Source organism: Impatiens glandulifera, chromosome 5, assembly GCF_907164915.1.
Source record: "Impatiens glandulifera chromosome 5, dImpGla2.1, whole genome shotgun sequence".
In the NCBI taxonomy this organism is placed as follows: domain Eukaryota; kingdom Viridiplantae; phylum Streptophyta; class Magnoliopsida; order Ericales; family Balsaminaceae; genus Impatiens; species Impatiens glandulifera.
In genome coordinates, this window is record NC_061866.1 from 27,378,661 (window position 1) to 27,393,427 (window position 14,767).

The 14,767-nt window shown below is 32.3% G+C and overlaps 1 protein-coding gene across 2 annotated transcripts; it reads left to right on the forward strand.

Moving 5' to 3' along the window:
- Positions 1-7,577: 7,577 nt before the first annotated feature.
- Positions 7,578-14,709, forward strand: LOC124937505 (elongator complex protein 1). Of its 2 annotated transcripts, XM_047477770.1 has the most exons (5): positions 7,578-7,827; positions 8,364-8,688; positions 10,267-13,276; positions 13,952-14,053; positions 14,148-14,709. In XM_047477770.1, the coding sequence occupies exons 1-5, from the start codon at positions 7,669-7,671 to the stop codon at positions 14,476-14,478; spliced, it is 3,927 nt and encodes a 1,308-aa protein (XP_047333726.1). In that variant the 5' UTR covers positions 7,578-7,668; the 3' UTR covers positions 14,479-14,709. The 2 variants fall into 2 exon arrangements, with proteins under 2 accessions (XP_047333726.1, XP_047333727.1); XM_047477771.1 differs by lacking the exon at positions 7,578-7,827 and having other exon boundaries at positions 8,548-8,684.
- The last annotated feature ends 58 nt before the right edge of the window (positions 14,710-14,767 follow it).

A 14,767-nucleotide genomic window follows, 5' to 3' on the forward strand; every position in this document is an offset into this window, starting at 1 on the left:
TTTAGCTTCTCTTCCCTATAATATGCGGTTTCCTCTTCTTCAGCTGTACAGGTGCTCTTAAGAAATTTTATAAAGGGGAGGTTTCCTTTTGTAGGCCTTGCTTTCTCTATGGGTTTTCGGTCTTTAGAGCTATTCCCTGTGTATCCAAGACCACGCTTACAACGAGGATGCCTATAGTGTTTATTCATATTCTTTACTATATCGCTAGATCTCTTATATGCGGCCATCGTATATTGAAATCGGGCATTCTCTTCCTCAGTTAGTTCTCTAGTCGGTTCACTAGGTTGTTCGGTCTTAAGATCTAACTCGGTTTCCATAGTATGGGTATCATCAGATTGTATGACCTCCGGTTCGGTTATGATGGGTACCTCTGGTTCTTTTGGAATAGGTATTATGGGATCGGTTCTAATGTTGAGATGCTTGGGTAGCATGGTTAGTAGGTTCTTATATTCTTCTACCATGTCATTCAATGCATTGTATAACTCATCTTTAGTAAATTCCTCACAGGGAGAGTCAAATACCTGTTCCTCATTTGCCATGAGGCACGTGAGTTCATCGTCACTGTCACTGCGAGCCCATAGACTTCCTCCATCGTCGGCTATCAGTGCTTTCGGTACCTCACTTCCTTCACCGGCTTGTTGGTAATTGTTTCTGTCATTTTGATATTCCGGTTTCTGGGTGTCTCTTCTTGGTTTCCTGCACTCCCACTTAAAGTGTCCCAAACAGTTACAGTTATAGCATCTTATATTGGATTTGTCACCATAGTAGTTGTTTGTCGGTTGGCTCCTTTTCATGAACCTCCCAAACTTCTGTGCAAGCATTGCCATGGCATCCTCAGTGAACTGTTCGGCGGTTCTAATCGGTGCGGGTGCAGGAACCAGTATCGGTGCAGGGGTAGGAGCAGGTGCAGCCGGTTCTGTAGATGTGATTAGTGCTCTGGTTGATGTTGAGGCCGAAACTTCCTCTTCAGTTCTGGATCTCATTTCGAATTCGTATGCCTTTAGATCTTCGAATACGTCGTATAGTTTCATCTTACGTATGCTCTTTGATTCCGTCATTACCATTGTCTTTATATCCCAGGCACTTGGAAGAGATCTCAAAGCTTTCATAACTACCTCTTTGCTCTCATACTTCTTGCCCAGAGTTGCTAGTTCATCTAACACACCAGTGAACCGGTCACTGTATTCCTTCATAGTTTCTCCTGGTTTCATTTTGATGCTTTCAAACTTCTGTGTGGCCATCATTATTTTGTTCTCCCTTGTTCTTTCATTTCCTTCAAAGATCTGGATGACCGTGTTCCATGTCTCCTTCGCGGTTTTGCAATCTCTGATCTTGCAATATGTGTTTTTGTCTACGCTGTTGGAGATCCGGTTTCTTGCATGGTTGTCCAGATTGTTCCTTCTCCTATCTTCAGCCGTCCATTCTTTTCTATCTTTATCAATGAATATCGGTCCTTCGGTCAGAATGGATTCCATTTCATCATCCAAGGTGACTAGGTGCAGGTGCATGCGTGCCTTCCAGTTGGCAAAGTCATCACCTTCTAGCATTGGAGGCCTATCCTGATACATGTTTGCTTGAGTATTGAAACTAACTGCTCTGATACCAATTGTTAGGATCTAGGTCGCCGCTGGTGGACCGGGGGTTGGACCGGTTAGCGGTTCTCACTCGTAGGGTGGTGGTTAATCCGGTTAGAGATTGACACCGGGGTTTCAATACTACACAACCTGTCACAAACCCTTGAACTAGGTTCAAGCGCGGAAGAGGTTTGCTTTCAGGTTGAAGCGGTACGCTTGTATGATAGGCACGGTCGGTTTCGGATGATGAAGATTTGGAGATGGTGGGTCGGTTTCGGTAATCTGGATATTCGGTATGGCTAGTATAAAGTCGGTTTGGAGCGGTATGGTTAAGTTAGTCGGTTATATAATGAAGCCAACAGAAAGTAAATAACACAAAAGAATTTATGGATGTTCGGAGATAAAACTCCTACGTCACCCCTTCCTCTCGAAACCGCGAGAAGGATATTCACTAAGGAATACAAGTACAAGCCGATCGAGACTTATTTTCTGCTCGATAACACTCTTACAATTTACACCGAAATTGTAGAACACACTTTAACTTTCAACACTTAGGCTTTCTAGAATAGCACACTGTTATCACTTGTAGTAAATGCTCTTAGCTCTCGTTATCTCAATGTATGTCCCGCGTTTTCTCTTCTGCAACTGCCTCCTTTTATAGGTGAAATATGCCAACGGTCATATTTCACTACCTTGAATCTGATTGGCTGATCAGCGGTGCAGTGATTTAGTGTCTTAGAGGTTCAGACCTGCGGTCGTTTCCTCAGACCTGATGGTCAAGCTCAGGCCTGGCATTATGTCTCAGACCTGGCGGTCTGTTCATTCGGTGTGTAGGACAAACCTGCCGAGTTTGTCTTTTACTTGATATAGGCACTGTCTGTTTGGACAGTTGTTTGTACTTTGAAGATTTCCTTTCTGGCTTATCCCGAAGTAGAAGGATCCGGTAGTACTCTTTTCTGCAGCCTACAGTCTTTCCTCAGACTTGCATGGATATGGAAGTATTCAGTCTGTTCCTTTGGTATCATTCTCAACAGATACCCAAAATGTCTTCTTGCACTGGTCGGTCATTTGACTTGGCCGAATGTGTTTTGGTAGTGATGTAACCGGACTTCTTCCGGTTATTCTTGTCTTGTGGATGATCGGCTGTTTGATGGTTCCGGTTTTGAGCTTTGGCCGATCCTTCCTTTGTGCGGTCACGTTCCGAATACCCTTGATCGGTTTGGTAGCTTGACCGGTTAGGTTTCTTCAGTCAGTTCTCTTGTTCATCCGGTCCGGTTCCTTGTTCCTGCATGGGAAGTTTGTTTAAGTTAGGTTTATTTGAACCGGTCTGAATTTATCTAACAGTTAGGATCGATGAAAGATTTGCATTAAATTAAAATCCTTGCGCGGATTAATCATCCCAAGGACAATCCTCGCAAAGTCAATCTTCTTAAGGAAATTCTCGCAAAATCAATCTTTCAAAACAAATCCTCAAGACGAATTATATTCTACTTCAAAATATTATAAGTATTATTTGTTTATATATCATGTTTTTATAATATATTATATATATCACTATGGCACATCATTGAATATTAGGCCTTCGGGTCTAATGTGGATCTAATGAGGAGAGGTCTACTTGCAATTTCAAACACTCAACTTCGAGATAGAGTTAGAGAACAAATAATTTATTTTTTAGGGGAACAAATTACCCTAAAATTAGGGTGGATGTATTTATTTTGGTGATACGTTTTTTGTGTTATGTTATGTTATTTTGTAAACATATGTGTTAGAAAATTTTTGTAAACATTGCACTGAAATTTTACTATATCAGTTAATTTTGTATTACTTCAAGTGATTGTTTTTATGTTATTAGTTATTACTATGAATTTGTATTCTAGAGTAATATGCTCGAGTTATTTTTTAAGTTTTGAAAGATAAATATATGGTTCCTACATTATTCATTTATATGTAGTATTATGATGCATATTCACCATAAAATTGTTATGCCTCTTATTTAGGTATATATATATATATAATGAATCAAAAATCTCTGTTTGATTCAGTAACAAAATGAACATATTGATGCAGCAATTTTTTTAATCATGAGTGTCTTCTTTCAAATTCATATTCAATTTTTAACGAATCAACTTTCCATGAGCTCAAATCAACTAAAGGATAATCAATATTCAAATCTTAACAACTATTATTTTTTAGCAACTAAAGATAATTAATTTTTACAAATCGGAATAGGAATGGAATGAATAGATGTGTGAAATGAGAATAAATATGATTGATAGAAGTATAGTGTTTGATTAAAACATGTTATAATTATTATTACCATTGATAGTGTTTAGTTGGGTGGAGGATGATAATATTATTTGTAGTAATTATTAAATTTTATATTAAATTTTTATATATTTATAATTTAATATATTTATAATTTTTATTAATTTTGTTTATTCTTTTCTTATTATTACTCATTTAAAAAACATATAAATAAATTAATTAATTCAATATATATATATATATATATAAATAAATAAATAAAAGATAAATAATTAATCAAAATAAAAACATTAATAAGTTTTATATTTAATTATATATTCTCTTTAATTTAATATAGTTATAAACTTTATTAATTTTTTTATTCTTTTCCTATTATTACTCATTTAAAAAATATATAAATAAATTAATTAATTCAATATATATATATATATATATATATATATATATATATATATAAATAAAAAAGAAAAAGAAGAAATAATTAGTCCAAAAACAAATATTAATAAATTTTTTATTCTCTTTATATATATATATATTAATTATTATTGATATTTGTTTTTTTTTATATTATAAATTTTAATGTGTTTATTTGAATTTAATTAAAAAAACGTGTTTATTTGAATAAAATTAATTTTGATAGTTATTAAAATATCATGCTAAATAAACAATAGATGTTAATATACTTATAAATTTATTAATTTTGTTTATTCTCTTCTTATTATTACTCAATTAAAAATTATATAAATAAATTAATTAATCTAATATATAGATTATATAGATGTAAAAATAAATATATATAAAAAAAGGAGAAATAATTAGTCAAAAGTAAAATAAATTATTAATAAGTTTTATATTAAATTTTTTATTCTCTTTATTATATTTTTATTAATTATTATCATGATTGTTGATGTAATTTGATTAGCTATATTATAAATTTTAATTTATATTAATATATTTTTTTACTAAAATTAATTAAACGAGAAACACACTAAAATAGTATAATATCATGCTAAATAAAACAATTAGAACCAATAAATATGAAGTCAACACTATATTTATTTTTTTATAAATATGATTACATATATTAAGTTCATGTCTAACATGAGAAGAGAAAAGAAGACATAAAAGAAAATAAAATGAATAAAAAAAATAATGGAGAGAATGGATGTGGAGTAAAAGGAGAGTAGAGAGAATATAGAGGAGAGAGAGGAATGGAATGAGTTTCATTCAATATTGAGGGGATTGGATTGAATGATTCCGAATATATACCGGAATCATTTTACTAATCATTTTAATGTTCATCAATTAAAACCATATACCAAACATTTATTTTTAATCTCTTTCCCATTACAGAGTTAAAAAACCATGTACAAAATGATAATAAATATTTATAATATGTGGCGGTGAAGATAAGAAACATCAATTAGAACACTACAAACATAATTATTTATTTTAATAGACTAATATTTTTTTATGTTTGTTCATATTAGGATCGCAGTGAAGATTAAAACAATCACAGTGAAAACTGAAACTATTGTGGCGAAGATTGCAAAGTTGCAAAGATGGACGAAGATTGCAAGGTTACGATGAAGATTGTAAATGTGGCAAAGATTCGAACGGTTGTTGTGGGTGAAGATTGGAAGAAGGATGAGTAATTAGGTCTGCGGATTGTGGGTGAAATGTGACATTGAAAAGAGAGGATGGTTAATAAGTTATTTTTATTTAGTTTTATTTGTTTGACTATAAAAGTCTCTTTGAATTGATAATAATGAGTTATAAGAAAATATATATATATAACATCGTGAATATGATATTCACATTTAAATGAAATTTTAATGTGTTTGAGATTTTTGCTATGTTCAACCAGTTTGATATTTTTTTTGTTGTCAATATTATATTAATAGTATTTTACAACTTTAATAATAAATTTAATATTTTTATTCAACTTTATAACTTTATAAAATGTTATATTCTTCTACTTATTTACTAAACTATGCAAGTTGGGTCAGATCAAAACTTTTATCAATTTTACTTTTATTAATATTTTCTAGTAATGTAGATCATAAAACAATAATAAATTTATTGAAATAATTTAAAGAAATATAATCTTTCCTAATAAAATAAATATATCTAGTTCAATTTTTACTAATCAGCTTGCCCAGTATTATTATAAATTTAATAATTATTTAAAATATAATATTTTAACAATTAAAATAATTAATATTTTTTATGATATAAATTTTTAATAATATAATTTATTATCTTCAAATAATTAATTAATTTTAAATTTAAATAAAAAAAATAATATGTTATTTTTTAAATTTTCAATATTTTATATGGAGCAATAAGTTTAAAAAATATGTGAGTAGTAAGATAGTGGAACACTTTAATTAATGTTGGTAAGATTTTTAAATTTTGTCAATTTTTAAATTTTATTATATATAATAATGTAATTTTAATATTTAATAAAAAAATTATATTTTTATAATTAATAAGAATTAGAATGACACTCTATACCATAGTAATAAAAAAATATAAGTAAATAATAATTAAGAACATAATAAAAACTGAGACTTTATTTTTAAAAAATATAAAATTATTAAAAAAATCTTAATATAAATAAATGTATTGATTTTTTTTTATAAATAACATATTACAAATATTTTATTTTAAAGTATTTATTTAATTTAAATATATTAACAAATTATTTGAAGACATTGAATTATATTATTAAAAAAATTACATTTTAAGAAAATATTAAATTGAGTTTTGAAATGTTATGTTTAAATAATTATTAAATTACAATAATTTGTATTGACTAGGGTAACTTAAAATGTCCTATAGGCATACAAAAAAAATATAAAATAAAATATTAAGTTGACACTTTGTAACTCTATTCAATCTCCTAAATAAATTTAAGGACTATGACAATAATTTTTTAAGAACTTAATTCATATATAATTAGAATTAAAATTTTAATGTAAATTTCAATTCTAATTTCATCCATCTAAACCTAGATTTTACCTTGTTATTTTTTTCTATGAAACAATGAAATTTGTTTATAATTTTTAAGGAATCCTTCCTTAATCATATGAAGAATACAAAGTTCAATAGATAAATAGAAAATATGACACAAATACATATGATAATTAAAATTAGTCCATTAACTTCTTAAATAAAAAGAATGATTTAAAATACCAAATTTACAAGCTTCCTAAAATTAATAAATAAATAAAGTGTTTAAAAAATGAGTGAAAAAATAAATATATTATAAACTAAGTATTTAATAAAATCTAAAGAAAATTGAATGCATTATTAAAAATAATTAATTTCAATTAATTATTGTTCTAACCATCTTTCTTATTAATTTTCCCAAACTTCACACTTTTCATTCTATTTCCTAAATTATTCAATTTTTCTCATTTTAAATAATTAAAATAAAATATAAATTAACTTAAATATTATATATTAAAATAAATATATTATATAAATATTAAATAAAATAAAAATAAAATAAAATGTATTGTAAAATTTAATAAAAAAATATATTTTTCAAAACAATACTTTATATAAATTTAAATAAAATATATTACGTAAACATTAATACAAAATTTAAAATACAAATAAAAAAAATACATTTTAAGAAAATGAACTTGAATCTCGTTTACAGTGACACACGCAGGGGTATAATAGGCTTTTTAGGCCTCCTTCCCACCCGAGAAACATAAACCCTAAAACCCCCCAAGCTTCCTCCTTCATCTCTCTCTTTCTTTCTCTCTCATACAAATCAATTGACGGTTAGCTTCGATAGATATCATAATTTGAAATGAAAAATCTTAAGCTCTTCTGGGAGTTCACTTCCAATCTCGAGTTACAGTCGAATGACGAAGTTATCCGTTTTGCGGCATTGGATATCGATAGAAATCGCCTCTTCTTCTGTTCATCGACCAATTTTATTTACTCAACTCAGCTTTCATCTCCTCAAGTAAGCTTTATTATCTTCACTTTGTTTCCTCATATTAGAAATGGTTAGGACATGTATTATTTATTAGAAAGTCTGCAAGTATCTGAATTTGTACTTAAATCATATTCGATAACGGTGCTAAAATTGGTTATGGAGAAGAATGTATGTAATTGCGCTCTCGTCTCCTTATGTTCCTTTGGACCTAAACATTGTCAGCCAACTGATACCTTAGTTCTACATCTGAAATTGATAGAAATTTTGTCATGGGTTTTGACAGTGTCCCATTATCTTGAGACTGCTAAGATAAGCATCACAAATGGATTTCTTTAGTTTTCCATCCATCAATGTGTTTTTTCATTCATTAATGAATGTATCTAGACAGCTAGGCCCTTTGAAGATTCATATAATTCAACAGAAGCTACAATACATACAAGAGTTTGGTTATCTTAGACTCATATCCCTAGTATGTGTTGGCTAGTCCTTGACTCTTAAGCATGTTATCCTAAATCCAATTCTTGTTTTCCCTGTCTTTTGACTCAAATTGATGAATTAACCAGGAAGGAAGAAACAACACCTCTTTGCATGTGATTGAGGCCATTGATATAGAACCCGACGATGTCATTACTTCGATGGACTATCTCATGGAGAAAGAAGCATTGATCCTTGGAACTTCTAAAGGTCTTCTTTTATTATATAATAATGAAGATGGTGCAACAGAAGTTGTTGGTAAAGTGGAAGGAGGTATTCGGTGTATCTCACCTAGTCCAGATGGTGATATGCTAGCAGTTATTACTGGTCATGGACAGATTTTGATGATGACTCATGATTGGGATTTGTTATATGAGATGGCCAATGATGAACTTCATGAAGACATTGACGTAAGTAAGGACTTCTTCTCCCTTGGTTTATTTTGTTTTACTTTGCCTATTTTCCTTGTGATACATGCTCTCTATCTTCATTTTAACAGTGTTGTGAACTTCATTTTGGTTTGTTTTTCCTTCTTTCCGTCTTTGCTGCTTTTCACACAAAATAATATGTAAATAGCTCCCATTTGGTGGATTAGATAAGTACAATACTATTGGTACAAGCTCATGAGAAGTTTTGTTCCGCTTTTTGGATCTATCGATGACGGTAACAATGAGGACACTTAAAGAAGAGTGGAAAAGACTATGTACGATTGAAGAAGTGATTACAAGAAATAAATAAAGATTGGGAAATCTAAACAAGAGATAGCTATGAAAATTTAGTGTAATGTCTATTGTGATAAGAAAATGCCCGATGGGACCAATTTCAATAGAGATTATGAAGACAAGACCATTCTAAGGGAATTCTACTTGAAGTTGATTTCAATATATATACGAGAACCTTGATGTGGAGCATTGAATGATTGTTTGGCCAAGTTGGATTGACATGCTAAAATATCCCTTGTTTTGGGCCATGTCATGAGCTGCTCACTTTTTGTCATGATGGCATATTTAAGTTTTCTTTGTTTAATGAGGTAGTCCTAGGCTCCTAGTAGCTCTACTGCTTTAATAATTTCATATTTGGTGTTGTAATTCATACAGTTAATGCGATCTTTACGCTAATTGTATTAATTAATACTTATTTTCCTTAAATAAATACTATTGGTACAAGGTTGTTCGAATAGTGATATTCAACGTGTGTGTGGTAGAAGGTACAAGAGTAATTCTCCTATACAGTTGTACCTCATGCGGTATATATTTTTACCTAGCCTCTTTTAGGTACATAACTTTTCTTATAGCTCTTGAATTTTTTTTTCTTTTATACCCTTTAAGAATTGTTGATGCAGTATGAAGTGATGAAGGTTTTTATGTGAAAGTTATTGGTTTCTGCTTGCTTGCTAAACAGGGTCATAAAAGTATCATTGAAATTGTAAAATTATTTGTATGCAATGATAATGTTGAATAACATCGAGGACACAACTGCCTTAGTGGTTTGTACCATAGACTTTCTAATTTAAGAATTGACTACTATCCCTACATCTAAATTACTGATTTTATATTTTCCCTCAAGTTGGGTTGTTCTAATTGAACATCCCTAACTTGTTACATAAGTCGTCAAAGTGGTTTTTGTGTGAGCCTTTGTAAGAATGTATACAGTTTGTTATTGTGAAGGGATATGGGTAAGTTCCACAACTCCACTTTAACTTTCTCAAATATGAAGTGTATCAATCTCAATGTATATGTTTTCTTCATGATGAACTAGATTCTTGACAATACTGATATTTGCCAGTTATTTTAAATCTATATTTCCTTTACTGTGACTTCAGCCCCAACGCTGTTTCTTGAAACTATGGATTGCTTCTTCAAGTGACGAGATCACTGTAGTTTTGGTTATCATAATTCATACTCACATATTTTCATCAATCACCTTGTCATTTTTATTGTTGTTTTTCTGTGTCTTCTGTTGTTTTACTTGTAATGGAACCTTTCATTTCAGGTGAACAAGCCATGATTCCTAACAGTTCGACTGAGAATCCCCTTTCTTGGAGAGGTGATGGGAAGTATTTTGCTACTTTAAGCACAGCTCAAGAATCATCTTCTCTACACAAGAAAATCAAAGTATGGGAACGAGATTCAGGAGCACTGCATTCTGTTTCAGAATCAAAGGGCTTCATGGGGGCAGTTCTAGAATGGATGCCTAGTGGAGCTAAAATAGCATCCGTTTACGATAAACAACATGAGAACAACTGTCCATCTGTAGTTTTCTTTGAAAGAAACGGTCTGGAAAGAAGTTCGTTTAGTATTAATGAGGAATCAAATGCTGTGGTGAATATGATGAAGTGGAACAGCAATTCAGATCTTCTTGCAGCTATTGTCAGATGCAAACAATACGATCTCATCAAAATCTGGTTCTTCAGTAACAACCATTGGTACTTGAAAAAGGAAATTAGATATTCCAAGGAAGATAGTATAAGAGTCATGTGGGATCCTACCAATCCAATGCAGTTGATTTGTTGGACAGCAGGAGGACAGATCACAGTTTGCAAATTCAGCTGGGTTACTGCTGTCATGGAGAATTCGACAGCGTTAGTTATTGATGGCTACAATATGTTCTTGACCCCTCTATCTTTATCTCTAATCCCACCTCCTATGTACTTGTTTAAGTTGAGATTTCCCAGTCCCATTAGTGATATAGCATTTACTTGCAAGGGTTCTAAGAATCATTTGGCTGCATCCTTATCTGATGGAAGTTTGTCAATTGTTGAACTCCCCAGTGTTGATACTTGGGAAGAATTTGAGGGAAAAGAATTCATAATTGATTCTTGCTATTCCGATACAGAGGTTGGATCACTACGCCATATTCAATGGTTGGATTCACATGTTCTTCTTGGTGTTGCTCATTATGGGTCTAAGCACAGTGGTCGTCCTGGCTATTACCTGCAGGAAATTGAAATTGTATGCTCTGAGAATCACATCCCAGATTTAGTGACGTCATCAGGTTGGCATTTGAAAAATTCAAGTAATACATTCCTTGAAGAGGTAGTAATTGGAATCGTTCCGAATTTAACAAAAAAATATTCGGCATATGTTCAATTTGACGGAGGAAAGGTTTTCAACTACACGTCAAAGCTAGGGCTTGTTCCATGCTTTCAAAGGGATGATGACAAGGGATTTCCGACATCTTGTCCTTTGATGAATGTAGTTTCTGTTGGAGACAATGTGGCATCAAATTATTTGCTTTTCGGCCTTGATGAGAGTTATAGACTGCATGTTAATGGGAGGGTATTATGCAACAACTGTAGCAGTTTTGCGTTTTATTCGTGTCTTGCAGACCAAGTAATTACACACATAGTGCTTGCAACTAAACAAGATTTGCTCTTCATTGTCGATATTGGTGACTTGTTAAATGGAGACTTGGAGGTTAATAAGTATGAGAATTTCATGCCTGTATTCAAGAGAAGAAATGAAGAAGAAAATAGAAAGTATGGGAATATATGGGAAAGAGGAGCTAGAATAATCGGCGTTATTCATGGTGATGAAGCTGCTGTCATACTACAAACCGTTAGGGGAAACCTCGAATGCATATTTCCAAGGAAACTGGTCCTTAACTCTATCATCAACGCACTTGAGCAGAACCGTTTCAGTGATGCATTCCACATGGTGAGACGGCATAGAATAGATTTCAACGTGATTGTTGATCATTCTGGTTGGCAAGCCTTTTCTAAAATAGCATCGGAATTTGTCAGACAGGTAAAGAATCTCAGTCACGTAACTGAATTCGTTTGTGCGATGAAAAACGAAAACGTCATGGAAACCCTCTACAAAATCTATCTCTCCCTTCCAGGACAGAATCTAGATAAGGGTTATGATTCCGACAGCAAATTAAACTCTGTCCTTCTAGCAATAAGGAATGCCCTAGAGGACCATATAGAGGAAAGTCCAGCAAGGGAACTTTGCATATTAACAACTCTAGCTCGATCCAATCCTCCAGCTCTAGAAGAAGCACTCAAAAGAATAAAAGTTATTCGAGAGCTAGAGCTATCAGATTCAAATTATCCCAAGAGAAACACTTCTCCTTCTGCTGAGGAAGCTTTAAAGCATCTCTTATGGCTATCTGAAGCAGAGCCCGTTTATGAAGCTGCTCTAGGTCTCTACGACTTAAACCTTGCCGCCATTGTTGCTATAAACTCCCAACGAGACCCAAAGGAATTTCTTCCGTTTCTTCAAGAATTAGAACAAAAGCCATCCCAGTTAATGCGATACAGTATTGACCTGAAACTGCAACGATACAAAAGTGCACTCAAGCACATTATAACAGCGGGAGATCCATATTTTGCTGATTCCATGGACCTCATGAAAAAAAATCCCCAACTTTTCCCACTTGGACTTCAACTGATTAATAACGATCCTGCCAAGAGGAAGCAAGTTCTCGAGGCCTGGGGAGATCATCTGAACGATATAAAACATTTCGATGTAGCTGCCACGACTTATTTGTGTTGTACTAATTTGGAAAAGGCTTTGAAGGCTTATCGTGCTTGCGGTAATTGGAGTGGGGTTCTGACTGTTGCTGGCTTGACTAACCTTGGGAAAGAGGAAGTGTTGCAGTTGGCTACTGAGATTTGTGAAGAACTCAATGCAATGGGAAAACCTAGGGAAGCTGCGAAATTAGCGATAGAGTATTGTGGTGATGTTGTTAATGGAGTCGGCTTGTTAATTACGGCTAGAGATTGGGAAGAGGCTCTGAGGATTGCGTTTATGTACAAGAGAGATGATTTGGTCTCGGAAGTGAAGAATGGTGCTATTGAATGTGCTAACTTGTTGATTGGGGAATATGAAGAAGGGTTGGAGAAAGTAGGGAAATATTTGACGCGGTATTTGGCTATCAGACAGAGAAGGATATTACTTGAGGCGAAACTTCGATTAGAGGATACAATGACTGAAGTTGATGACGATGTTTCTTCTCAAGCTAGCAGTAATTTCAGTGGAATGAGTGCTTACACCACAGGGTAAGCATCTTTACAATATTTGCTTTTGATCTATATGTTTATAATATCTTCTGCTTATGGTTTTCTTTGATTACATGCTCTCGTGCTCCTTGCTAATATTATCCACTATGGCCTTGTTAGATCTCGGGTTATTTAAATAACCAAGTGGTTATTTTCAAATAACCTTGTTTTATGCAGTGTATATATTTTTTTGAAAATATTGAAATTTTAGTTGATGATTTGAATAGTTTGTTTGATAAGTAAATTGCTGTTTGGATAGTGGGTTATTTGGAAATAACTCAAATCAAACAAGCCTATAATTTAAAGGAATTAGAAGCTCACTTTGCTGATTGAACTTGAACCAACAGCAATATTTGGTTTCCCTCAACTAGCGACGGTCTCATTTCTCAAATTACTTCATCCTCATTTTTTGTTAAATAAAAATATTATTTTAGTCAAGATTGAGATTAAGGATATGCAAAAATTGCGTAGAGATGATTTAAGAACTTAACAAGAAAGTAATTTGAGCAATTTTTAGAAATAGAGTAAGCAAAACGAACTCGTGTCAAGTTGTGGAATCATTACGAGCCCCTTTTATGCAAATTCTGAACATCTATCAAAATTTTTAAAAAATGTGGTTTGAAGTTTTTGTTATTAATTGCTAAAACCACAATTGCCTATTTCTTATTATGGAAGGACAAGAAAGGGATCAGCTGCTTCCATCATCTCATCAAGTGCATCGAGCAGGGCAAGAGATGCAAGACGCCAACGGAACAAGGGTAAAATCCGTGCTGGCAGGTGAGGTTTCAAGCTCATATTTTTTTTTTTCAAATTATGGGTAGTGATGATATATATATTTTTCCATGAATTGATTATTGAATGTTATTATTAGCCCGGGTGAGGAGATTGCTTTAGTGGACCATTTGAAAGGAATGTCTTTGACGAGTGGTTCAAAGAGTGAACTGAAATCTCTACTGATTTCACTGCTAATGGTTGGTGAAGAGGCTACAGCAAAGAAACTGCAACGATCTGGGGAGAATTTTCAAGTTGCTCAAATGGCTGCGGTGAAATTGGCTGAGGATTCAAGCTCGAGTGAGGTTATAGATGAACAAGCTCATTGTTTGGATTCTTATGTTGAGAAAACGAGAAGAGTGGTTCATGTTTCAGAGGAATTCTCTTGGCGATTAGAAGTGCTTATTTCATCTATATCCTTAGATGATTAGAAGAGATGATCTAAGTTTCCTTATAAAATAGAAGACTTCTAAATGAGATGATCCATTTTTATATCTTTGAACAAAATTTATTTTGCATTTGAAGAATGTTTTTTGTTTCCATTTATTTATTGCAATAGAAAGCAAAATATTGTAATTTTGTTGGGTTTGATTGATTTCCACCTAATTTGAGTTATTTTGTCTACATTTGAACTGTTTTTAATTTATTTATTGCAATTGAAGACAAAAAAATTGTTTTATTATTGTAATTTTTTATTTACACCTCATTTGAGTTTTTTAA